Consider the following 24,950-nt stretch of genomic DNA (forward strand, 5'->3'; position numbering starts at 1 on the left):
GTGTGTGTGTGTGTGTGTTTATTCCACAGGGGGATTGAATGGGTGAGTCTCACCAGTTTCTTATCTTTTGCCACTTCTGCTCCCAACAACATGGGCCTGGTGCGTAATGAACTGCAACATGTCGACCTGCCTACAGGTGAGAGGCTTACACACACACACACACATTTACATTATCACCTGTACCTGAGGGTGGCTACTAGCAATTTTATACTGACCTTTGTTCTTGAGTTTTCTGTTTTGCTCTGGGTTCCTGCAGCCTTAACCACAAAGAAAACACACTTCAGTCTGACTTTCTCTTGTTATTTGTTTTTCTGTGTCTATGTGGTTCTCAAAAAGACTCCTATTCTCCTCCAGGGGATACTCACACACTCCTCCAAATTAGGTCCAAACTTAACATTGTTGCCACCAAGAGATGCCTAGCTCTGAAAATGAGATCCCATCATGACTTGCTGCAGAGAGTTGCTTCTATCCCTGCCCAAGCCCATTGACGAGTCTATAGAATTACTGCACCAGTAGTGACCATTGTGTGTTTTTACCTCCTCCGGGGGGTGGAAAATATACAGTGCTACATTTTCAAGAGAGAGGAGAATTGGAAAGTAAGCTGAGGGTGAAGTAATAAGTGGTCAGGAGGAGGTTTCAGTGGAAAATATGTTTTTGTTAATATATAGGAGATTTACATGAGAATGTACAGTATATGTGAGAATTATTATATAGGAGCAACCTTGCATATGAATTATTGATGAGCACAGTCTTTTTTTCACAAATCTTTCCTTTTTTTTGTCAAGTGTGTCTGCTTCATACATTTACACTTAATGTGTTTGGCTTAGGAAATTTGCATGGGCACACTAAAAAAATAAATATGGTCACATTAATGGTTGTGGTCGCAGAGCCTTTATCCCCATTTCATTCAGGACAATGGCGAGGGTAAGTCACTTCTTTAATGACTCTCTCTTAAGCACCAGAGTCGTCAAAGTTAACAGTCCACAGCATTAGCTGTGGTTACAGGCCCACACACTTTCCAGCACACATATACTTAATTGTTTTTCTTGCAAGTTCAAGTGACTAAGATCCTCCAAGGTGTCCTTGACAGCAAATGTAGTAAAGGGTAGTGCACACAGGCTGTGGGGATGTCAGTGTCATGCCTCACATCTCTGATGCAGGCACGTGTGTGTATGTGGGTTTGCCGCGGTCACAGCATTTTGGGAAAAGCACTTTTTTCCCACTGTCTTACCCAGAGCTCGATGGAAAAGATCAATATCAATTTAATCTGTGTGTATTCAGTACAGAGATACAATACAATAGGTCTAGGACGTGTTTAGCCTAGCATAGCAACAAGATGACAGGAGAAGCAAGGGTAAACAGCTTGTAAAGCTCCATCAAAACAGAAAAATACGCCTTTCAGCAACTCTCAAGATGTCTTATTTACAGGTTACTTATACTACATATATATGATGAGGCTTTTTTATAGTTATGAAGTATAGTTTTTGAGCCAGCTAATTTAATTTGCAATTCTTTTCATATAATATTTAAACAACAATTATACCATCCAGCATGTAAATTCCTGCACATGGACATCGTGGACCAGATTCAGTCACAGCAGGCCGATTTGCAGAATTTTATTTCTGTTACTTGAGCTTATGTGCATTCGTCTTATTTATTTAGGGAGAGTGAGCATATTTTTACATAAATAAGTCCTCAAATAGAACATCAGAAAAATAGGTTCTGTGCTTATAGATTCTGTATTTCCCCTAAGACTAATCCACTAAGGCAGACACCGTGTGCCCTTTATAGCCGGAGCATTTTCTGATAAGATTTTGAGACTCTAGGATGGAAAATCATCTTCCTTGCTCGCCCTACTCAATTGTGGTGATACCTGGGTTCTGCAGCACTGATAGCATTTCTGAATGGACACATTCTTTATCTATGAAAGGATTTTTTGTGTGCTGCAGTTATTGAGGGAAGTTGGTGTCGAGAAGTTATAGTGAACTCAGTTTGCATTGCCTCGCACACAGTATAAATATTTATTATGTGTACAGGTGATTACACATCATAATTACAATATTATTTATACATGCAGGTGTCGTCAACTCAACACTTTGAGGCATAATTCCAGTAATCAACATCATCTGTGTGTTTTTGTGAATGCACATTTGACACATGTTATTAGAGCCTGTAGGCTGATTATCTGAAGAGTGAGATACCATAATTGACACTGTGCAATCATACAACCCCTCCCGCTGTGTTTGACTGAGGAAAAAAAAGAGGAAATGGTGAAAATGGCTGTATTAGCCTCTATTGCACCACAGGTCTCCCAAGATTTCTCGACACCATATGCTATTTCATCCCCTCTGGTGCACAACAACTGCAGTCTCAACACAACTGTTGGCGGTCACCCCCCTTATTCTCCTACCCCCATCCCTCTTTGCCCAAACCACAAAAGGCAGCTCTGTCACTTGTACAGGCCACCTTCCTAAAATCAGATCAGCACTTCCTCAGGCAAATGCAATAGCATACACCTGAAGGGCATTCTTGTTTTGTTTAAAGGGGCACCTTGATGCTCTGCATAATGTCGGCGTCGGTAGGTACAAAGTTGCGAATGAAAAGCAGGGACTAGAGCAGATGGTGGGAATAAGTTGTCGGCATTTTGCTCGCCCCACTCTGGCGAAACTGATGAAACCAGGATGCCCTGGCACTAAAGAGAAATGAGATGAATCACTCTCTTCACAGGTGTAAGGAGAGATACTGTCTTCTGCCTTCCATCATCACCTCCTCTCCCTCAGACGCTCACATTCTCTCTCTCTCTCTCTCTCTGTCTGTTGTGTTTTTCAGGCAGATGTTTTGCATTCAGAGGCGAGCGGGGAAACGATGAGCCACCCATTGAGATGATTAAAGTGTCTCATCTCAAGTAAGTTTTCTGCCACCAACAAAACCAAATACCGACAACATCACACAGACGCACACACTTATACTCGAACTGTACATTTACGTATACACCATTTAAACCCACACACATTACTTCACCTAACCTGGCTGGAGAGATCTCACCTTTGTTGCCATCTCCATCTGTCTCCGAACATTTAATTCCATATAGTTTTTTATGGGTGGGTTGCTGTTGCTGGCTTCTTATTTTTTCTGAATTCCATTGAAAGTCTGTAGAAAGACCTGAAAAGCACAGATCTACCATTAATTGTGTTGTTTATTTATTATTGTCCCTAACGACCTTCACATATTCATGTTGTGCAGTTTTTTTGTGTCCGTTTTGTATTCAAGTGTTTATCATTGCTGCATCTTTTAATGGGACTGTTATATTCAGATAAATGAAAGAGCATGTAATTACAGTCATTGCACATTTTTGGGAGAAATTAAACTATACGGAAGGTTATCAGATAGCAGCTGTATGGTATACTAAACTCACTCAATGTGTTTGACACGTTGTCTTCTCCAGAGTGAAATAAATAAGCTGCTCAGGAGGCAATCAATACTATACAATAATAAGGGGTCAGTACATAAGCCATGGCCATGAAAATATTGTACAGGATTTTTATTATTATTATTATAATTATTATTATTATTATAAGTATACTGCTAACTGCAGTCATTAATGATTGACTAAATAAAAACTCCTCTCTTCTGGATTTGTTACTAAAATATTCCTTCCAGACATGTATTAAGATATATATACAAATAGGATTGACTTCCAAACTATTTGTGATGTCTCAAATCATGCTTGTAGGTCTGCCCCTTTTGATGAATGTGAAAACATCCTTCTACTGTGAAACTCTGTACATATATCATTCTGCACAGTGAAGCTCAAACATCCAACTGTAGAAATCAAGAAGAAAAACACATTTTTGAGTGGAGGGGAACTTTTCAGAGTTAGACATTTGGCTGCTCATCAGCACATGATATCTTTGCCCTCCTTTTTACTGACATTTTGTCATCTCTTCATCTATAAACCCTTACTAATAAAAAGTTGAATTCATAAGTGATAAATCACACTGTTGCTCAGTTCAGTACACTCAAGGGTTTTGCTGCTACAGCCTTACTTGGTCTGTTGGGACCTTTACCTTACTTATTTTAGCAAACTTAACTTAGTGTAAGTGTAAAGAACATCACTTTGTCAGTTTGCTGCCTTAATGACTCTTCTCCACTAGAACTACTGTTAAGCTCGGTCCAAACAGCATGTCTGAGCAGTTTATGTAGTTTTTTTTTGCCGTCCATGTAACAGCGGCCTGGAGCCATGCATTTCACTCACATCTAAGCCGCGGCTACAGCAACACTTCACTAGTGTCCCAGCAGAAAAGGATCTGTTCATAGTCATATCAACATTATACCATGTGCATATGCATCTTTCACTACAGTTTCAATGACTGTATCTGTAGAATTCATCACAGACATGGAAAAAACATAAATATGTTTGTAACACCTTTTGTATCTGTGTCAGATTAAAGGCTCACTGGTATTTCTGTGGACAGGATCCATTTATTTGTTAACAAGGCTTTTATGGTGTTGTATTTACCAAAGGCAAACTAAATGTCAGTAGATAGGGCTGGCAGCAGCAGAAACTGTGTGGACACCACAGGTGTGCAAGCTGCAGCAGTTCAGTCTGGCCGCTCACACATGCTGCTAGGACCAGGGGTTAGCATTTTAGCAACTGTTAAAAAGTAGTTTTAGTAGTTTAGTGTGTAGTATTATTCTATAACTCACATGTGGCGGCAATGACTGATATTCAGCAACAGTTGCATAGTCTTGATTTAAAAGTTAGGCAGTCTTGTAAGATGAACAGTAAAATATATCTTTATTCTCCAAGCTGGCACAGATCACAATCTTATAATAACAAAGGCCTCGGGGTCGTAGTTGGCTGAAGCCCACTGAGGCAGCTGCCCAGTGCTGCAGTTTTTTTGTACGGCTGAATTCTGTGTTGCTCCTCTGTAGCCGTTAAAGGTTAGATTTTTGCTCTTAAGCAATTGCATGGTAGCTTTTCAGGAAGGGGAGCCTGATACATGGCCAGATTTAGTTAGATGGGCAATTCAGACTGGCAAACTCCATGCCACAAGTCCTAAAATGGAATAATTCATACAGTGTGTGGAATAAAATCCTTGTTCATGCTGTTCATTTGTTTCTTACTGTCAACAGCTATGTATCTGAGGAATACTGCAGTACGATTAATAAGAGTGTAACACAAAACGCATCCTTGTTGCATTTAGGCTCTTGTGGGAAGGTTAAACATGCATCAATCTAAAACATTATTGTATCGTTGTGCTGTCACGGTTGTTGCTGGTTATTTGACACATTAACTGCTAACTTGGTGGAAGATCTAGCATCCAATGTTTAAACATCCAAGCCACATGGCCATCACATTATGACTCTTTCTGAACAGAAACAACCACAATAAACTTTCTAGTGTGGTAGTGGGCAGGGTATGTATTAAGATTGAATGTGTGTGTTTGTCATTTCCATCCTCAGACAGTACCTGGTGGTGGTGTTCAGAGACAAACCTCTGGAGCTGTGGGACATCAGGACGGGGACGCTCCTCCGGGAGATGGCAAAGAACTTCCCCACTGTTACAGCATTGGTACTGACAAATCTGCGTACTACTAATAAAAACCAAGTCCTTTACTAATTCTTATTTCTGAGGAGCTAGTGAAAAAACGAGAGAAGAAATACAACAAATACTGTAGAAATTGAAAATATAACAACAGGTGTTTAAGTCTGCTCATGTAAATACACAGCTGCACACCTGAACATCTCCAGTTTACATATTTACTTTACCAAAACACACAGACTTGTTGACTCTTCCCTTTGTTAATAGTCTTTTATACTTTTTGACCCCTTTCCCTTCTTGTGTTTGTGTGGGCCATTTGAAAGATTAGTCTGAAATTTTTCCCCAAGCTCAGCAAAGAACAGTGGCTTCATTAGGCCAGAGAAATGCTCATAAAAGAAGAGTTATGCTGGACAAACTTTACAGTGTGGCTGTAAAATCCTCCACAGTGCGAATAAAAACGCCAGTAACCTTAATAATACATGCTGGCCTCCCCCAGCCCCATATTGCTGTCTCATTTCCATATTGATTACAACCTCAAGTCAGCCAGAGTACAGCCACACAGCTCCAGCAGTAAGGCAGGAAGGCAGGGGAAAACAGCTCTCCTGTGTGCCTTAGTTTCATTTATGTGAGCATCTACTGTACGTGCAAATCACCCCTGTCTCTAGGCATCTCTTTGCACTGTAATGGTTTGCTGTCTTAGTGTCCGTGCCTTTGTCTGGGTCTGTCGCTCTAACTGCAATCCTGTCTCTGTGTGTGTGTGTGTGTGTGTGTGTGTGTGTGTGTGTGTGTGTGTGTGTGTGTGTGTGTGTGTGTGTGTGTGTGTGTGTGTGTGTGTGTGTGTGTGTGTGTGTGTGTGTGTGTGTGTGTCTCTCTGTGTGTGTGTGTCTCTCTGTGTGAGTGTCTCTCTCTGTGTGAGTGTGTCTCTCTGTGTGTGTGTGTGTGTGTGTGTGTCTGTGTGAGTGTGTCTGTCTCTGTGTCTGTGTGTGTCTGTGTGTGTCTGTGTGTGTCTGTGTGTGTGTGTAAACAGGAATGGTCCCCGTCTCACAACCTGAAGAGCCTAAAGAAGAAGCAGATGGCAGCGAGGGAGGCCATGGCTCGCCAGACAGTGTCAGACGCCGAGCAGAGTAGCGTTGAATCCTCAGTCATCAGGTCAGCATTATAAAGATGGTAAAAGTAAAATCCTCCAACACAAGACTGAGCTTACATTTTTCTTTACAAGTTGGAATGTTTTCATACAGTTGAATTGTCATTGTTAAGGTGAGTTTGCATTATACTACAGGGCTACCACTTGGAGTGGCAGAAGCTGGATTTTTCAACTATTTATTCATTACTTTACATTCTATTTTAAACTTTTATTACTATCTATTCTATCTATTATTACTACTGTTGCTAGTGGTTTTCACAAACTCACAACACATATTGTTAAAGTCAAATTAGTTGAGCTTCTACACTTTCCACGTACCCCCTGGCAAAAGCCTAAGTATGCCCTGGGGTGCAACTATCCCTGGTTGGCCTTGCCACTGTCACCAACAGAATACCAAATCCAGCAAAAATGTTTCACACTGGGAAAAGTGCAAAAAACCTAACATGTTTCTCCACTACAGTCTCCTGCAGGATGCAGAGAGCAAGTCGGAGACCAGCCAGGCCATCTCAGCCAGGGAGCATTTTGTATTCACTGACACAGACGGGCAGGTCTACCACATCACCGTAGAGGGCAACACAGTCAAAGATGGTGCACGAATTCCCCCTGATGTGAGTTCAGAGACTATGTGTCTTTTTCTAGGTCTCTTTTTTACTTACACGCACTAATGAAAAACGTCAAGGTCATCCACACTGATTCTTGCACAAAGCCATTCCTACCCTTTTCATACCTCTCCTCCATTCAATTTCATATATTCCGTTAATCCTTTCTGTACACAAAGATTTAAATCTTTTCTTTTCCCTATTTGCTTTCTGCAGACATCAGTATGTCTCCTATCACAACATCTACCTTCGACTTTCTCCTTTCATGTCTCTGTAAATGTATCTGTTATCTTTCAAATCTATTTATCAATACTTTCTCTCAGTATTGCAACCTACGCTATACTGTCCTGTATTTCACTTTTACACACCCCACCGCATCCGTCATTGTGCAGTCATTTTTTTTAGATAAAAAAACTGATAAGTCACGTTTTTTTTTTTGTTTCTTGCTCTGGCATCATCTCTCTAAAGTTTAAAGGTTAAATCATTTTTAGAATTTTGTACTATCGTTTTTCAGTTTCAAAGAGAATGAAAGATAATAGCAAAGTGTTTCACATCAATTACTTCCCTTTTTTGTGATCAAAGATCTGCATTGTGCCAACATTTTACCTCTTTTTGGAGTTTAAAAGAAACACTTCTTTCTGCTTGTTAGCCAGCATCTGCACAATTCCCCCCCTCTATAAAGTAAAAGCCATCACTCCCCCTCTATATCCTGTGCCCTTCAGGTTTTTTGTGGGGTTTCTGTGGGGGATGATATAAATGTTGGCTTTGCAACAAAAAGTGGCCTACACACTTATTAGTAATAAACTGCATGCAGTCATTGTTTTTCAAATGAATTTTATAGCCTTGCTGTTGATGTTTTTGCTAGAGAACAACCAGCCAACTGATTGTGTGAGATTTTTGTGTGTCATCAGTGTGTCATCATCAGTTTGTCCCAGATAATGTTTTGCACATGTTCTCTCCACTGGTTCAGGGTGTGACAGGCTCAGGGGAAGAGAACTTGTGACTGTATTTACCTGTAAAACATCTAACAGTAACCTAGCTATTAATTTGCTTTGACAGCAAAATGACCAGGCTGGTAAACAGAAAAAAGCTATTACTGCAGACAGGATTTCTTTTCACCTGGATGACTTCAAGATATCATAGCGACAGGATGTTTTGATTACTTTACAAGTCAGCGTGTCACCACTAACAAAGAACACTTTGATTGTTGATTAAAGAAAAGTGTTTAGTTGCCCAAGCATCCATTTTCCCCCACAAGTACATTGCAATTGAAGCTATTGTTTGCTTTGGAAGACTCATTATCTAGTAGTACCTTGATATTCTGTCGAGCTGAGTAATGCTATAGAGTAGGTAGCACCTTCTGTTGTATGTTGATTGTCCACATCTTCTGTCAACAAAACCAGCACAGTTTCATAGCATTGTTATTTCATTTCTTTCATCTGAGGTAGCAGAATTCATTGTGCTTCATCCAGTATTTCTAAAGGAAAGCTATTATGGTTTATCAAACTCTCAAGGCCATTTGTGAGCAGCAGATTGGACTGTTAGACATTCTGTGTGTTGCTCACTCACTACCTGCATCTATTCACACCAGACAGACAGACAGTGGAGGTTTACCTGGGGATTTTAAAGCCTTATCTTCGTGACGGCTGCAGATTCATTGCTCACAGATTTGCATACCCCAAAAGGTTTTACAGTCTTTTCAGGATGATAGAAGATCTTCATATCTCTGTCAGGAAACCGATGGAAACTCTCCTAAAAAGTTTTGTCCTATCATCCACTGCGTACACGCTGAAGGTGAGCTGACACTTAATGTCTTCACATCAGCACTCTGTCTTGTGGCGCAGCCTTATTTAAACTCTGATGTTGCGCTTGTTCACCACTCGGCTGCCACCGATATTTCTAATTTATTTCCCCTTTTGGATTCACACTCAAAAATTGAGCCCCAGACACAGTATAATGTTTTTATAGTAGAGGGAAAATGTGGTGTTTATGCTGTTGGAATTACACTGTATTAAAGACATGATTTGTTAATAGCAAGACATCATTTTTATTATTACTATAAAATTAAAAAAACATTTTTTGTTTTGTTTGTTTTTATGTCTGTTCTGTAATTATACAGAGGATGATAATGAACTTGATTGACACAGGTTATCTCGGTACTTGAAGGTTACAACTACAGTAAGTTATTGGTGAGACTTGCAGATGTGCCTCAGTGGTTAGCACTGTTGCCTCGAAGCAGAGTTTGCATGTTCTCCACGTTTGAGTGGGTTTCCTATGGGTTCTCCAGTTTCCCCCACCTAATGGTTCCCTAACCTTCAGGTTAGTGCCCTTGACCAAGATACTGGCTCAGATCTGGAGTTGGTCCCCGGGCACCACACGGTGGCTCCTAGTACTTAGGATGGGTCAAATGCTGAGAATTAAAAATCAATAATAATATAATTTAGGAAGATTTCTGGAGGCGTGCAGCTGCCCTTCCTTACTTTTCCTCTCACTGAAAATATGCCTCCCCCTCATGTGTTGCAGGGTAGTATGGGTAGTATTGCCTGCATTGCCTGGAAAGGTGACACCCTGGTGCTTGGGGACGTGGATGGCAATCTCAACTTCTGGGACCTTAAAGCTCGTTTGTCCAGGTAACGGCTTAACTCTAAGATGTCATGCATGTCACTTACTAAACTGTACCTACAGTTTACTACCTACAATTCTCCAAACCATCTATTTGTGCTGTGTTGGGTTTTTATATATTCGTTTTAATTTAGAATTTGAATTTTAAAAGATAAACCATAAGAGTTTGTGCTGTGCAGGCTAAGATCTTTGCTTAGAACTTCACATGTGTATGGTAAAATAAATGACCAAAACAAACCTGTCCAGAATATTCATGGTTTGATTATCTGTCTCATGCATGCTTATAATGAACAGGAAGGAAATGACTGCATGGTATGAAGGAAAAAATTGCCAATGCTGTTGTTTACAGAGGAATACCAACACATCGTGGCTGGGTGAAGAAGATTCGCTTTGCTCCGGGGAAGGGAAACCAAAAGCTGCTGGTCATGTACACAGACGGAGCGGAGGTCTGGGACACCAAAGAGGTAAGACGAGGTTATTGTGACAAAACTTAAGCAGTTGATTCATTGATCGCTTTGTTGTAACACATTATAAATTCCCCGCATGCATCACCTGATTGCACTGCATAACTCAAATAAAAGGAAATAATCTTCAACAGTCTGCAGGTTCATATTGGAGCAGTGGTTTACATTATAACAGATTTACTGTGGCAGAATTAATGTGTTTCTGAGCACTGCAATCACTGAAGCACTGCAATATTGTGGTGGGGTATATTTAACTGAAGTCCTCTCTCAAACTAACGCTGTGGTAATAGCATATCTGCAGTAATTGTCTTGTTTTATTAAAGTATCATTACAGTGCACTGCATAAGAATGCATACACAAGCCTTAAAAGCTTTCCACTGACATATATAAGCTCAACCTTAGCAGGATGGATGATCCTGATTCCTGTAAGCTGCATGCATCCTCGCGTCCTCTTTAACTTTGTTTACCGATGTTGTGATCGTCCTCTCGCTGCACAATCTTCATCTCACCTCATCTAAGGATCCTTCCAGCTAGTCTGCGCTCCAGTTCATGATTAGATCTGATATCACAGACTGGGCTGTTTTTGTTTATCTGTATCCATGCCACAATATTTGTTAGCTTACCCAGCAGCAATGTGTTAAAAATTGAAAAGCAGATGAATGTGGACACAGATAGATGCTCTGGTGTATTAAGCAGCGTGGGGTGGACGGGTGGAGGGAGAGGGTCCCACTGGAGCACTATTGTCTGGATGGAGGGATGTGTTTTCTTGAGGGGAGACGAGATAAGACACAGTTTTCCGTCCCCACTCATAAAAGCCAGACAACAGATGGATCAAGCTGCAGAGGGAAACGAGCAACAACTATAGGTTTGGGGAAAAGAGGGAGGAGCAGGAGAGAATGAGGGAGGAGAGGAAGTGCAGGAGAGATTTCTGAAATGCTTCAGTGCTCTGCTGACAGCTCCGTTGCACTGACTCCCATACAGCCACATAAAAAAGCCAGAGGGAGCGAGATTTTGGAGAAGACCTTTTGAAAAGGCTGTTTGTCCACTGAGCTTTCCATTCTGTATCCTGCTATACTCAACATAAATTAGTTTGCAGTTGCCTGCTGGGCCAGCCATCCTCTGTTTTCAACTTTTATTGAAAGAATGAAAAATTCTCCTGTATTGTGTCTTTCCCCATTTCGAATTCCCCACCATCCCCCTAGAGTTGTTGCAGATGCTTTGAAAGAAGCTTCTAGGTCACAATTTGGAATGAACTACCTTGGTCTAACTCCTCTTTTGCAGGTCCAAATGGTCAGCAGCATGCGGATTGGGCGCAACGTGAACTACCGCATCCTAGACATTGACTGGTGCACATCAGACAAAGTTGTACTGGCTTCTGACGATGGCTGTGTCCGAGTGCTGGAGATGGCCATGAAATCCGCCAGCTACCGCATGGATGAACAAGACCTGACGGGTGAGCCAGGGAACGAAGAGTGGGAAGGAATCAAAAGATTGCACATTGAGGTTTGAGGAGAGAAATGCATTGGATGAAGGATTCATTTTTAAGAAATTAGGCTTTTTAATTTTCTATCTCAGGGGTTCCCAAATTTTTTCATGTCAAGGACCCCACAATAGATGCACATTACCCCCAATTTGAGAGGAATTTGTCTTAAGGAATCCCCTCTGAATAATTTATTTTTCAGGATTATAAAGTATTTATAGTTCATCAATGCTTAAACAGGCATCTCTATAAATTACAATCACTAAAAACAACCAACCCTGTTTCTTCCCTTACCCCGTACAACCCCCTCAAGGACCCCTGTTGGTCCCCAATCCCCAGTTTAAAAACCACTGTTCAATCCAATAATTGCACATATACATAAATACATAAAGACACACAATGCAATACTACTCACGATGGGATTAACAGCCATGGTCTAATATTGTTCTTTATGGTCTGTGGGGAATATGTTCAGATCCAGTGTGGTGTCCTTACCTGCTGCTGCCGCGTGCTGCCCTCACTCTCAAGTCTTTCCTCCTGCTGCAGCCCTGGTCAGGAACCTTCACCATGGACATCACCCAAGTGTAAGTCTCAACTCTGAATAAGTTACGGTAAATGTGTCCACAGGAGTATTGAGTAGTAACTAACACAGGGACAGTATATCCACATTTAAGGTACATTTTAAGTTTTGAATTTCACCTGACCTGTCTTTGGGTTGTGTGATGAGCCCAAGAGCTCCCACAAACAATCTCAAACACGTTTTTGTGCTGTAAGTGCAAATGCAGTTTGTTAAAGCAGGTTTGTAAACAACTTGATAAGTGAAACTTGTAGATGAATAAAATAGCACTGCATGAGCAGACTTTTTTTATTGCTTGAGATGCCCTGAGCCAGTCTGTAAAATCAGCATCACTGCGTATGTATTGTATCTGATCCAATTCCAATTCTCTGTTTATTGTAGTGAAATGTAGTTGGGTACACCGGCTGTAAAATAAAAACCTACCTGTATCCCCAAAGCAAGCTGCTGCGAGCAAGTGAGCAGAGCAGCACATTGATAGTGGCCAGGAGTTTCAATTATTGATATTCACCCAGCGTGCATTAGTGATTGAGCAGAAATGCTTTAGGTTAAACTTATTTTGAACTTGCCTACTAACATTGTTGAACTCCAGGAATTCAGGGATAAAGACAGGCTGTCAATATTCTGTTAAACTTACGTGCAACAACAGTTACAGATTGACGTCCTCTCACCACTAACAGTATGGCATAAAAAAAATCAACTAATCAGTATAAAGAGGTTTTTTGCTGCCTTATCTAAAAGTGTTTGGCTTCATTCATTTTATGTAGACCTATTTTTAGGCTGAGACATGAATCTCTTGAATTGGGAACAGTTTTAAGTTACAAACTAGAATTAGTTGTGAGGAGCAAGGTAGTTGTGTTTAGTAATATATGAAACAGAAACTTGTTTGTCGGTAAATCAGATTTGAAAGACGAATTGTCCTTAAGAATCCAGATAAATCAAAAATTAAATGCATTTCCAACTATCAAGGTTGCCTTGATGTATTCTCTTACACTACCATACCATCTGCCAACCACCCAAGCGTTCAGTTTATTACCTCCCTGGAAAAAAAACAATTTGTAAGTGTAAGCAAACCCACCTTTGTAAACAAGTCAACATGGGAGCCAATAGAGGCCGTCCTGAGAGAGTAAGGCCTTTTTTTCCTTTTTTCTTTTTCCGACAGCTAGAGACAAGATAAAAATGTGGGTGTTGCAGTAGCACAAGGACAGGAATAAGTACAGGTTAATAGATACGTTTAAGAAGATAATAAACATAAGAGAAGAATCAAATAGCATAGCTATAACACTGTATAGAAAAAAATATGTAGTGTTTAACTATAGCCTGATTATGCCCCAAATGAACTAAGCCCTCAGTTTGACACTGTTTTCTTCCAGTTGCCTTATCATAAGGCTGGCAGCTATTTTAACAGTGCTCGCAGGGTGCTACCTGACCTCAGCATAAATGGTAAAATAGAGTTATCTATTATTGCCTGACACCACAGATCGACTTCTGCAGGTTCTAAGCTTCCCATTTAATAACAGGTCAGGTTTTATTTTAGGGAGACGTAAGTGGAGCTATTTGACTGAGTTTGATCGCTCTGTTTCAGAGACTACATTGAGAAAGACGAGATAAAAGGCCTGATCCAGGAGCAGCTCAACTCCTTGTCAAAGTGAGTTTTCACACTTTCTAATGTCAATGATCATACACTGTAGCATAAATTAGAATATGTAATATTAATATCATGATGCAAACGCCAACTATCTCAGATGTTGGTGGGTGTGTATGTGTGTCAGTGTATCCATGCCATGTGTCAGTTTTTGTTGATGTGCTTTTGGTTTGCAGTCGAGGCCCATGGTCCATTGTGTTTAGACAGCAGGCCCAAAGAGCATGTAGTCTGTGGGTTGATAGATAAGAAGAATCTCCTGTAACAGCCACACTGGGCCTGCTGTGTTTGAGAAGTGTAATTGGCTCTCACTGTGTTCTGATTGTCTGTCTCTGATTGGCTCCCCAGTGATATGAAGAGTGTTCTACAGGACCCGGAGCTCAGCCTGCTGCAGCGCTGCCTCCTGGTCTCACGGTGAGTTAAAACTCAGCGTGGAGTTACCACTGTTTGTTGTCTGCACAGATTGCGCCGTGTTCATTAGGGTTTACTGGTACCACAGCGGGATTGTTGTTAGCATTCAGACCATGTACCTTTGTAAGAGACTCATGAAAGGTTTGATTACTTAGTTTCTGTAAGCTGTAAAAAGCAGCTATCCTGGAAAGGACACTCTACATGTTTTGATGTTTTGTAAATGTCTAGGGGAACACAGGCAGTAACATAACAAGTTAACCACCAAGTTAACACCAAGAACAAACAACAAAAACATTATTAACAGGAATAAACCAACGAAAATTGCAAAGATAATAGAAGCAAGTAAGGCGTCAGAAACACTAAATAGAGAATAAAAGTGAATCTGATCTACAATATCAAACAAAAAGACATTGCTAAGCGATAGAATAAAATGTAGTATAATAAGTGTTAAACTTCGTCTGTGACTCAATGTGTTCTTCTGTCTTCCTGTCTGTTTGTGTGAAGGTTAGGTTTAGACAGTAGATTGGGTCTGTTTGTTACATTGATCTGCAGATGAACTGGGTTTGCAATCAAGCTACTTGTTAGCCTTGTTGTTGTTCACTGATTACTCCGGATTATTCAACCGAGCAAGACATAATTACATTGATCAGGAGCAGTTTCTCTACAGAAATCTGTCCTTAATGTTGTACTTTAATATCATTTACGTTTTCACAGCCGTGAAGGGTGATATTAATCTTTTTATGTTTTACTTAATTCGAAAGATAAACAATAGTATGTAATATTGTGAGTTGAATAATTTTGTTTTCTTAAAACTGTCAAATTTTCTGCCAAGATAACAGGATTTATTTTTGTTGTAACTGTACAGCCATGTTTCTGCATCTCCACAAAAAAGCATGACATGAGAGCTCGTGTCAGCAACTCTGATCTCGTCTCTGCTCCAGTTCTCATTTCCCTCGAGCATCTGAAAAATCTAGAACAGCCAGTCTGAGCGGAAATGCAATCCCCCCCGCCCCCACCCCCCTCCATCCTCCCCCGTTTACACCCTATTATTAAAGCCATGATTTACCTGGAAAGTCCCAAGGATAATTTTTGTAAGGCGGATGCTGTGACTGCTCTCACAGGGAGCTCATGATTGTGTCTCTGCATCCGTCCGTCCAAGTTTTCATGCCACTGATAATGTGGCAAGGTAACCTAGCAACAGCTGTGTGCCTGTGCAGATATGTGAAAAGGAGGCTGAAAAGAAAAGGCGAGTGGAGGGGGGGGAGGGGGTTCGGGGTTTGCTGAAGGAGCGAGGCGTGGGCTAGAAGATGCCGGAACTACAGTATGGTTATTAGTGAGCAAACTACTAGAAGAACCAAGCTGCTCGTTGATTCGGACTGCAGAATAACTAGTGCAGAGGGAGCGTTATCCACTCTGGGCCCAGCTGATCAGTTGTTGTGGTAAACCGCAGGCTGTTCGGGGATGAGTCAGACCTTTACTTTTGGACAGTGGCGTCCCACTACCTCCAGTCGTTTGCCCAGGCTCGTCAGCTCAGTGTGTCCACTGCAGAGGGTCAGCCCCAGAGTGAAGGAACCCAGCCACCACCTCAGAACCACCTGGACATCTGCAATGACGTCCTCTGTGAGAGCTCTTACTTTCAGGTCAGTGAAACAGGCTTGTTTTGCTTGTTTTTGTTGCTTTTTCTCTCTCAGACAATAGAGACAAATACACAGCAGTCAACATTTAAGAATTCCCTTAGGACTCATCCAGAGACCGTTACTATGCTCAAGTCAGACCATGCACAAACAAACAAACACCATCCTGCCCCTTTTATTCCACAGCGTCAACAAAATTGCCCCGGTCACACAGTACGTTCCGTATTATTAATAACATTGTGTATTTCCTCTGTCCCGGCCTCACGATGCACACTTTTAAGGTCAAACCTATCTTTCACGTCACCCTCACTACATTTAATTCCTCCAACATTTCCTCACAGTGGTTCTCGCTCACACCAGGATATGCTCAATTAAAAAAAAAAAGAAAATCCCTCTTGTTTGCTTCGTGTCATTGTTCGGATCAATGCGTCTCGCTGATGACATAGCTGAACCGGCGTACAAGGCCCTTGTTAACAATGCCATGAATCTTTTTTTTTTTTTTACTTTAATTATCGACCCAGTTTGTTCTGAAGTGTTAGAAAAGTTTCTTTAGAAGATGCCCATTGATTGGTCGTCCTCTGCTCGTGTCTGCCCGCATCACTATGCTGGTCGCCATGGCAGCCACACAGCCCATTGAACAAAGACGTCCACTTTTTGTTGCCATCGTGAATGCGAAGGTTTTCCATTTAAGGTTTATTTTTTGGGTTTTGTAGGTCTGATGTATCACACATTGTTTTTGTGTCCAGGCAGCAAAAAAATACTTCTCTGGGCTTTACTTTAGAGGAACAGTGTGGATAGTAATTAAAAAGTTGGCACAATGTGCAAGTGAAGACAGACATTCTCTGGTTTTTGGTAAGGTTGGTCTTTTTCCCCACAAGGCTACATCAATACACCCAAAGAAGCAGAGGAGAGAACATGTACCTTTTTTGATAAAAGGCGATTTTATAGTTCTGAAAAATGTCAAGTAGCTTTTAGCTAGCATTGAAGTTTGGAATAGCAGAATGTTAATGGACTGTCTAATTCAGTATATTAGATGATAGTGGGTTTTTTTTTTTCACTTTGAGTGTTTTTCAGGATTTTCTTTTAATGGGTTATGCACCATTCTGTTTTTTTCTACAAGTTCTTCCTCCCGTGTTAATGAGGGGCCACACAGTGATCACAAAGTTAAGATATTCAAAGAGCTACCCAGACAGTCTGCAGCTACATTTGGCTCCTGTTGTCATAAAACGGCTTCAGTGGCAGAAGTCTGACTGTAATTACTAATATGAGACTCCAATACAGAGCGCGCAGTTGCTAAACTCATTTGGTATCTCTGCGAGGATTTATGCCCACGGCTGTGACTCACAGAAGAATTCATCCTAATAAAGTGCAAAAAAAAGTAAAGCTTCTGTGTTAGATATAGATACACAAATGCACACAGACACACACACACACACACACGCACACACACACATACAGCCCCTGTAACTAATTTTCTACTATGCTGCTATGCTATCTCTCCCCTCATTGTATCATTCCCCCTCTAGTCCTTTTATAAAACTGATGAGCTCTCACACTTGGAAATATCTATTGCTCTTTTTTTTTTTTTTCGGGTTTCATGCCTATCATTTGCTCACCCAAAAAAAAAAATCTGATCTCCCATCAGGGAACATGTAGTGAAATAATGTGAAAAAAGCCACCAATAATGAAAGGCAGTATGGGAGGCTCTGGCACCAGAAACACTACTGAATATTTTAAAGATGTTATAATTACACTCTCCGTCTCTGTATTTCTGTGTGTACCAACTCATTCCATTTTTATCCCCCCCCCCCCACACACACACACACACACACACTGGTATAAGGTTTGACCATGGATTCTTTGGAAGAAGTGTGTGTATGTACAAAAAAAAGTAAACTTGTGGCTCGACTTTTACTGCTCTACAGAAGTTCCAGTTGGATCGGGTTCACCTTCAGGAGGTGAAGCGCTCCAGTTATGAACACACTAAGAAGTGTGCTGACCAGCTCCTCCTGCTGGGTCAGGTCAGTATTACCCTGCCCACACTGCTCACACAATGGTGTCTGTAAAGAGGCTGCAGATACATGTTGCATTTATATCACATGGGAGTGAAATTAGATGAGAGTTCCTGCTCAGACGTTACAGTTTCATATAAACAAAATGTCTTTTGTGGTTAACAACATTTAACATCACAGTGATTGGTATACTTAAACAGAATCTCGCACATGAACGGATGAGTTTTGTTTTTAGCTGACACATCCTTTTTGATAATTCCACAAATACATGTGACACAAATTTTGCAACCTCTCTCCCCCTTTCTGCTATATACTACCCTTCTCTCTCACAAACACCTTAACACTCCTTAGCTGTGCATACATGCATATTGTCATAATGGTAAATGGGTCATACTGGTGCTGTGTAGCCTAATGAAGTAAGATGGATGATAAGTGCTGCCTCGGTCCTCCCTGCTGTCTCAGCCTCTGAGTACTGGAGACACCTCTCTCTTCTCAATGTCGCCACTCTCCCTGTAATCACAGGCTGCAATCAGCAGGCTGTTTGTTGGGGAGGTGCAGTCCTCCAACAGGCAGACAGGCAGAGGCCAGTCTGAACTGACCCCAGCATGAGCCTTCATCTATACACCAGATGAGAAGCACGATAATAAACATAATTTCCCCTCGTTATTTATGCCTTGTTCAGCTCTCCCTATGGTTACCAGCCTTAGCTGCTAATGCCATGTCTCTCTCTGCAACCTTAGTCATTCTCATCTCTTTGTTGTCGCTCTCAGACGGACCGGGCAGTGCAGTTACTGTTGGAGACAAGCGCAGACAACCCAAGCTACTACTGTGACTCGCTCAAGGCCTGCCTAGTGACCACCATCACCTCTTCAGGCCCCTCACAGAGCACCATCAAACTTGTGGCCACCAACATGATAGCCAATGGCAAGCTAGCAGGTAGTGTCACTGTATATTATATATAGCAGTTAGCAACCTTCTCCGCTCTTATTTACGAGTACAAGCAGCATTCATTGTGTGGGTGTCTGCAGCCTTGAACATTTCTTAATAATTGATCTATTCTGTAGGCCTTTAACTGAATTAGACACCTTTTAAATATGGTATGTTTTATAAAGGTTTTAAAAAGATTGTAGCTTTCTCTGCTGAGCAGGGCAGTCTAACCAACCAGTTTTATGGATTTTGCTTTTTTTTTCATTTTCACAACTATTTAAAATTAAGATTTTGAATTGGACTCGAACGACATACTGCATAATGAATGTTGCTTCTGCCAGGGTATAAAGAAATCATGATACTGGTATCTGGGCAGAGTCAGCCACCTCGGGTAGCGATAGGCCATAATTTCTCCATCTCGCATCTATGTGCAAATTTTCCCCTTTTGCTGTCTGACAGAGGGAGTACAGCTGTTGTGTTTGATTGACAAGGCTGCGGACGCTTGCCGCTATTTGCAGACCTACGGGGAGTGGAACCGTGCCGCCTGGCTGGCTAAGGTAACTCAGCATGACGCTGTCCATCAACAGGGAACAACAGATACTGTGTAATGTTTGGATAGTTTGTGTGAGTGGTGGGTGGTTGTTAAGTGAGTACATACTGTATATGTGTATACTTGAGCTTTAATGTTTCATATTGGTCATTGTAAAAAGATTGTAAAACATGTAGTTGCGTAGATTAATTATATTTATGACATTTATGCAGCAATTGTTAATTCATTTTTTTAACTTATTGATTCTCTCATTATTTTTTCACTTCCTTACAACTATGTTTTAATTATTAATTATGATTATTAGCTTCAAGATTGCAAGTAATACAGCTGGGAAAACAGCCAAGTTAGGAACATTTACAGCCGCACCACACATGTTCTTACACTGCACCTACAATTTGCCACTAAGGAAACACCTCTGAAGCAGCTGGAGTTTCAGTGCCTTGCATGTTGTGTGTGTTTCCAGGTGCGTCTGAGCCCTGCAGAGAGTTCAGATGTCTTGAAGCGCTGGGCAGAGCACCTCTGCTCCCCGCAGGTCAACCACAAGTCCAAAGCCATCCTGGTGCTGCTTAGCCTCGGCTGCTTTTACAAAGTTGGAGAGATGCTCCACAGGTAAGAACCAGAAATGATGCTGTGCTGAGCCTACTGTATATTATGCAGGAGTTTGGTCTTGAAAATTATTGAATTTTAAAATGAGAAACACTAATCCTGTAATTTACTATGTCATGTATTAATTCCATTCACTGAAATACATCCACTCTCACAATGTATTCTCTAAGATTCAATATAGCAGCAAACAGCTATTTTCTATGTAAAGATATAGTGGAGTAAAGACATTCTAAGCAGAGAACGAAGTCAGCCTCCCTCTGTGTGTGTTGTGATCCAAGCTTCTGAGTTGTAGCCGGCCTTTCCGTGCATGCATGTTAGTGCATGTGCCGTCCAGCCATTTCCCAAAAAGCCCTCCAGCGGTATCCCAAACATTCAGTTGAAACCATCAAACTTTAGCTAAAGCATATTTTACGTGGTGTTTTAGGTTGCTTCAGCAGGATAGCTAGCGAGCTAATAATATTGTTACATGAATTCAAGTCACTTGGCAGATCAACGAAATAGTAATACCAAGCTGAATATGTAAAATAAGTCTATACTGCAACCAATGGCCAATAGTGTCCATTTGTTTTGGTCTGAGCTGCTGCTGCTCTAATGCTACATCTAGTGGTTCTGAATGACGTATATAACACCTTTACCTTCAACTCTTTTCAATTCCATTTTTGAAAAATGTATTTACTCTATAGCTTTTTTCTGCTCAGCCTTTCTCTTCTTTACTCCCCTCTTCTTATATCCACACTCATCGCTTGAGTGTTTGTCAGTTTCTTCCTCTCCTTCTCTCCTTTGAGTCCACTGAAGGACACTTCACAGTGTATAATATGGTTTGACCCCGTATCTTTTACCTCAGCATCGATCTGCTGCTGGTCTTCTCGTCCTCTTGACAGCTCGTGTTCTGAGACGCCTCGAGCAGCAGAAGCTTTCGCAGAGAATTAGAGTGGCATCAGGAGGACAGGGTTGATGTCTGCTTTAGGATCACAGAAATTACAAGCAGGGATGATGCTGGTCTCTGACAATAGCTCTCACCACCTCCTCCTTCTGTGTCTGTCTTTCTCTTACTCTTTCTATCTCCTGGACAGTATGAGACACTTTGATCGCGCCGCCCTCTTCATCGAAGCCTGTCTGAAGTATGGGGTGATGGAGGCCAACGACTCTTCCAATATCCTTTTTGAAAACCCATTACTGCTCTCTGAGGACCATTTATAACCAGAGTTAGCGCCGCTGTTAACTCTGTCTATCTCTACTACAGACGTGCACTCAATAGCGGAGAGATTTTTCTCAATCAAGGTCATTTTAGATGCTCCACGGAGCACATCGTGCTACATTTCACATGTTCCAAATAGCCAATATCACACTGTCATCACAGAGCTCAGTTATACCACAGACTCTGAAGAGAACTTTTAGAACCTAGACTTTGATATTGTATCACAACTGGCCATAGAAGTAGTAGTCGTTATCGAAAAAGTCAATATTGGGTGCAGTATCCGTTGGTCAGTCTGTGTTGTTTGTTTATCACATACTACAATTTGTTTGTTTTGTCTCAGTTGTAAATATTTTTACTGTCTAACTTACTGTAATCTAACGGATCATACATAGTGCCACACTGTGTACATTCAGTTGCCCTAGCTAACACTAATGCAGTCAATACAACAGCCCTGCAGTAGACCCTACCGTCATGACGTTTGTAATGTCCTGTTCATGTTGAAGCTGAGAGCCAGTTATAGCCATTTTGGAGGCTATAGTTTGTATTTTATCCAATAGTACTGCATAAAAGTGTTTAGCGTTTAGCCTACCCTCGTGGACTTCAATGTTGACATTTTGGCCACTAAAGTCACAAAAATGTCCAAGCCTTTGCACTACAAGCTTGTATGAGTCTGGAAAACTGCGAAATTTAGTGCAGTCCATAAAGACAATTTCAAGTGTGCCACTCCTCTGATGAGAGGAGCCAGGAAACTGCCAAAAAATGCATTACAGTGTGTACTGAATGTTACTGCTGACATGAAAATAGAGCTCAGAGCTGAGAGTGTCCCCGATCTGGTGACTGCAAATGTCACTTTATATAATTCATATACATTTTCTACTCACCCCTTGTGCCCTGTATGGAAGCATCTGCATTCGATATGTTTTTTCACTTATTTATTCAGTTTTTTCCTTTAATTTCTGACTTGTTTGTATGCGCGTATCATGTTAAAATATAGCTTCATTGGATCAACTTGGTTATTGCTTTTTAAAATGACTTTACATTTTTAGGATGTAATAATCTAGTGTCAAGTAGCCTTGAGTCACTCTGCACTTACAGTTGAAGAGTGTGGCATTAAATGAAAGCGTAGTTTTGACTGATGACAGCTTTCTTTGGCATACTGTGTTTTTATGAAATGCTATGAGTTCTCCTTGACCTGTGTTTGCACATAAACTCATCGAGGCTGCATTTTTGGACTATGCACGGCTGCTACGCACACTGGGCCTGAGGGAGGGCGCTGCTCTGTGGGCATCACGGGCCGGCAGCGCTGGGGAGCAGCTGATGGAGGAGCTGTTCCAGGGAGAGGGAGGCATGCCAGAAGTCATTCTTGGCAAAGAGGAAGTGGAGCTGGGCCAGGAGAGCACTGAGTGACCTCGAAGACTGGAGGTGAAGAGAACGGATGAGATACTCTTTGGTTCAAATCAAGGGTCATCCACTCAGTCCATTGTGAATGAACTCTGTGTCGGCATCCAGGGGAATTATGATCATCATCTCCACATCCTGAGAAGAAGGGCGATACGAGGAGGTTCCTCCATGTGAAGTTAACAGTCCCTCACTGGAGTCTGCCTGTGTCTGTAATGACATTTCTTAATGTTTGGTATGACCAGTGTGTGTTTGTGTGCATATGTGTATGCATGTAACAGCCCCAAAAGAAACACACTTTTGTCCTGATTGCCCCAACAAGTGAAGTAATACACATTGTTGATATCGTTCTGTGTTTCTTGTTGGTTAATGAATTTAACTCATTGATTTTTTTAATGGTTGCTTGTTAAGCTTTATTTTGTGTGCCTGTGTTAATAACTTCAGAATACTGTTGTAGCTCTACAGATTTAATTTTCTTTACTCTGCTGCTGAGATTAAATGTGGCAGAATGAATTTATCTCCAAATAATGCATTCCTCATTTCATTTTAAATATGCACTGACATTATATAGAAAGCCCCTTTATCTTGTCCATGACTGAATTCCAAAATAATTTTTTTGCACTCTTGATTTAACCAAAACATTTTTTGAATGATAACTTTGATTCCTCTGCTCTCCTTATAACAGAGACAAAATATTGCTCCAGACAGACACACACACACACACACACACACACACACATTCGACAGACTGGACGTTTTATCCGTAGCAGGTGGTGCTGTGTAAGTGACTGACCGAAGCCTGCTTCTGCAAAAGCCTCTGCAGCTGTTAACTGTTGGACTGCAGTAAAAATAGTTAGCAAGGCCACCCTGCACTTATTAGAGACTTATTAGTATATTATCCCCCTGCACACAGACAGAAGAGGAATCTGACCGCTGCCACATGAGTGATACCATTTAATTAGCTTTTGCAGAGTTCAGTTTAGTTAAATAGATACTGGTTGTTCATTAATCCATTCCATTAATCCAATTTGGATTTTTTAATGTTCCACTTTTATGAAGACTTTGGAGGATACTTTGCTCTCTGTATTCCTTGATGTTTGTATAATGAGGTTGTTCTCTGGTGTGTGTGTGTGTGTGTATTACAAGAAGAGCTGTCAAAATGTGTTGTAACTCATTTTAATCAGATCTCAGATGGATCATTTACACACAAACAATAATCTGTGCTGCTCCCACTGTTGCTAATCACAATCAAAAAGCCTCACATGCAGTTTAGCAAATGGTTTAGGCCTGCTGCCATACTGTATCTCTGCTTTTGCCTCATCTTTACATTGCAAATATCTACTGATCGTCAAAATCATGTGTGCAACAATGCAAAGACTTTAGTGATCGTGTGTTGAATTGCCTCGTAACGTGTTTAGTGGTCCTGCAACGAGACAGCAACTCCATCCAAAGGACCTTGTTAGTGTGTCATTGTGTTTTATAAACACGTCAGTGCTGTTGTGTTACAGTGCACCCCAGGCAGTGTCACTATGGCAACCCATGCTTATTTCTGGGGACTACATGTTATTCCTGTAGATCCATTTCACATAGCTCCACGGACATACTGTAGTATCTCGTAGAGAGCCAGCGTGGAGTCACACAACGCAGCAGATAATCAGCTGCAGTTTACATGACGCTGTGTATCTTCCTCCAATCATGTCACGCAGTATTGTGGAAGCAACATGTACTGTACTGCTCTTTATGATTAGGCACTAGTTTGATTAACATTCACTGCTTTTCTTTGTAGTTAGATGAACTTAACAAAGTTGAGCCTTTTTCTTCATTGTTCTCTGTTCATTGTTTACACAGTGATCCTGATGCTTTAAGCTATATAAATATTACTAAAGAAAAAAAGATATATGTATATATGAGTGGCAATAAAATCAATATTATTAACTTTATCGTTTCTGTTTTGTTTCCTGTCTAAAGATGTTGGCACAAGAGGGCGCTCTTGCCCCTCATTAGGAGGCAAAGTGGCTGGGGCTCTTTTATGCTTAATGTCAGGCACTTTGTGTGAAAAGAGCTGTTATATCAAGTGCTCTTTGCAATTATCCTCCTTTAATTTCAACCCAGGTAGATTGAATTTGAATGTTCACTCATTTATC

General features: G+C 41.1%; 1 protein-coding gene across 1 annotated transcript in view; it reads left to right on the forward strand.

Moving 5' to 3' along the window:
* wdr11 (WD repeat domain 11) overlaps nt 1-24,741 on the forward strand; it is a 54,491-nt gene extending 29,750 nt beyond the window's left edge. The window contains exons 12-29 of the mRNA XM_051422528.1: nt 30-136; nt 2,830-2,905; nt 5,467-5,575; nt 6,573-6,694; nt 7,150-7,297; nt 9,812-9,918; nt 10,260-10,374; nt 11,656-11,827; nt 12,330-12,438; nt 14,014-14,076; nt 14,419-14,484; nt 15,932-16,121; nt 18,041-18,136; nt 18,898-19,063; nt 19,514-19,611; nt 20,068-20,213; nt 21,284-21,363; nt 22,613-24,741. Of these exons, the coding sequence (XP_051278488.1) occupies nt 30-136; nt 2,830-2,905; nt 5,467-5,575; nt 6,573-6,694; nt 7,150-7,297; nt 9,812-9,918; nt 10,260-10,374; nt 11,656-11,827; nt 12,330-12,438; nt 14,014-14,076; nt 14,419-14,484; nt 15,932-16,121; nt 18,041-18,136; nt 18,898-19,063; nt 19,514-19,611; nt 20,068-20,213; nt 21,284-21,363; nt 22,613-22,815 (2,173 nt within the window). The 3' untranslated portion in view covers nt 22,816-24,741. The remainder of the gene's footprint in view (nt 1-29; nt 137-2,829; nt 2,906-5,466; nt 5,576-6,572; nt 6,695-7,149; nt 7,298-9,811; nt 9,919-10,259; nt 10,375-11,655; nt 11,828-12,329; nt 12,439-14,013; nt 14,077-14,418; nt 14,485-15,931; nt 16,122-18,040; nt 18,137-18,897; nt 19,064-19,513; nt 19,612-20,067; nt 20,214-21,283; nt 21,364-22,612) is intronic.
* Nucleotides 24,742-24,950: the final 209 nt, after the last annotated feature.

Source organism: Dicentrarchus labrax, unplaced genomic scaffold (assembly GCF_905237075.1).
Source record: "Dicentrarchus labrax unplaced genomic scaffold, dlabrax2021, whole genome shotgun sequence".
Taxonomy (NCBI): domain Eukaryota; kingdom Metazoa; phylum Chordata; class Actinopteri; family Moronidae; genus Dicentrarchus; species Dicentrarchus labrax.